This window comes from Egretta garzetta, unplaced genomic scaffold (assembly GCF_000687185.1).
Source record: "Egretta garzetta isolate BGI_Z169 unplaced genomic scaffold, ASM68718v1 scaffold309, whole genome shotgun sequence".
In the NCBI taxonomy this organism is placed as follows: domain Eukaryota; kingdom Metazoa; phylum Chordata; class Aves; order Pelecaniformes; family Ardeidae; genus Egretta; species Egretta garzetta.
The window spans coordinates 326,284-328,167 of record NW_009260764.1 but is presented as its reverse complement, the minus strand read 5'-3'; the positions used below and the strand labels follow the sequence as shown (position 1 = coordinate 328,167).

Below are 1,884 nucleotides of genomic sequence, written 5' to 3'. Positions count from 1 at the left end.
TCCTGCCAGCCGCAGCCGGCCGGTCCCAGGGGACCTGGGGAGCCCGCAGAACCGCCCCTCGCTCCTCCTCTCCTCCTCCCTGCTCCTGATATACCCTCCTCTCTCCGTCCCCTCTGTGCATCCCTCTGCTCCTCTCCATCACTCCCGCTCGCCTCTCGTTCCTTTTCCCTTCTCTGTTTCTTTTCTCTGAACTTGCCCCTTCCTCCTTCCCTGCTCTCACCCAGCCCCTCTCCCCCATACCTTGAGGAACCAACCCACCCCTGAAGACCCCCAGGCTGTGGCAGGGCGGGGGCCACGACCCCCACACCGGAGCTGGGACCTCCACGCCACAGCTGGGACCCCCACGCTGGACGATGCCTCTCCAGATATTCTGCACCATCTCCTTCTCCAGCGAGGAAGGACCACGAGATGCTGCAGCCACCGGGAGGGGAGAGGATGGAGCGGACAAGTTCCTGTATGGGCAAGAGGAGGATGAAGAGGAGGAGGAGGACACGGGGGCAGCCACGGACTTCGTGGCCTTTGCCAGCAGTTGCACGCTGCACGGGCTGAGCCACATTTTCGTGGAGGGCAGCCTGGGCGCTCGGCAGGCGCTCTGGGCGCTGGCCTTCCTCCTCTCCCTCTCCGTCTTCCTCTACCAGGTGGCCGACCGCATCGTCTACTACTTGGAGTACCACCACATCACGCTGCTCAGCGAGGAGGACAGCCCCGAGATGACCTTCCCCGCTGTCACCTTCTGCAACATCAACCGTGTGCGGGTCTCGCAGCTCAGCCACGAGGACTTGCTCTACCTGGCCCCCCTGGTCGACTACGAGCCTGGGATGGAGCTGGGCTTTGCGCCGGCTCAGCCCGGCCCCAGGGATGAGGACGAGCCCCTAAATTTGTACAGGTTTTTTAACCGCACATGCCACCAGCTGGAGGACATGCTGCTGAGCTGCAGCTACCGGGGCGAGCAGTGCGGCCCCAGCGACTTCGTGGCGGTGAGTAGCCCCAGGGCGGCCGGGCACGGGGGAGCAGCTCCGGCCGGCCAGCAGCGTGTGGATCTGGCATGGTGGGCCATGCTGTCCTTGCCAGCTCGCTCAGGGACAGGCTGATATTTGAGCCCCATCCACGGGCACCTGGGCATCTCGCTGGAGCTGGGGACAGCACCGGCTGCAGAGACCTGCTGGTGGGACACGGAGAGCAGCCCCGGGGCTGTGCTTGCAGAGGAGGTGCCTGGCACCTCCATCCTGGTGTCACCACCGCCTGCAGGGCACCATGCGGTCTGCAGCCCACTGGCCTCGTGTGCCCCTTGCCCGGGCTGGCAGCAGCTCAGCGGCGTGGAGACATGCCGGCTGCCGGAGGCTTTAGCTGGAACGGCCAAGGAGGGGTGGGGGCGTTCAGGATCCCGTCCAGCCCCGTCCTCTGCAGAGATGGAGGAGGTGCTGGTGCAGGCGTAGGGCTGAGTGCCGCCGTCTCAGGGAGCCGGGGCTGCCGTGGGGTCTGTGGGGTCGAGGTGCTGTAAATCTGCGAAGCGTCTCCTCCAAGTCCATGCCATCCCTGTGCCTTGGTGGGGGATGCCTCCTCCTCTACCAGGGCAAAGACGAGCAGTTCCAACAGTGAGAGGCACCCCGTAGGGCAAGAATCTTGGCTCAGATTGTACCCCCAGGCTGGGGACGGTTGTGTTTCGGGGCTGGTGATGCCCCCCCAGCTCCATGCGGTGGTGCCGGCAGCAGTTTGGCGCCGGCAGAGGGGCCCCAGCCTCAGCCCCATGTCCTCTCCTGCAGGTCTTCACCCGCTATGGGAAGTGCTACACCTTCAACGCGGGGCAGGACGGGAAGCCCCGGCTCATCACCATGAAGGGGGGCACCGGCAACGGCCTGGAGATCATGCTGGACATTCAGCAGG

General features: G+C 65.4%; 1 protein-coding gene across 1 annotated transcript in view; it reads left to right on the top strand.

Moving 5' to 3' along the window:
* The window catches only part of ASIC1 (acid sensing ion channel subunit 1), a 17,678-nt gene that overhangs the window by 13,352 nt on the left and 2,442 nt on the right, over positions 1-1,884 (top strand). Inside the window, exon 3 of the mRNA XM_009646113.1 lies at positions 1,764-1,884. This exon is cut by the window's right edge and continues 3 nt beyond it. Within this exon, the coding sequence (XP_009644408.1) occupies positions 1,764-1,884 (121 nt within the window). The remainder of the gene's footprint in view (positions 1-1,763) is intronic.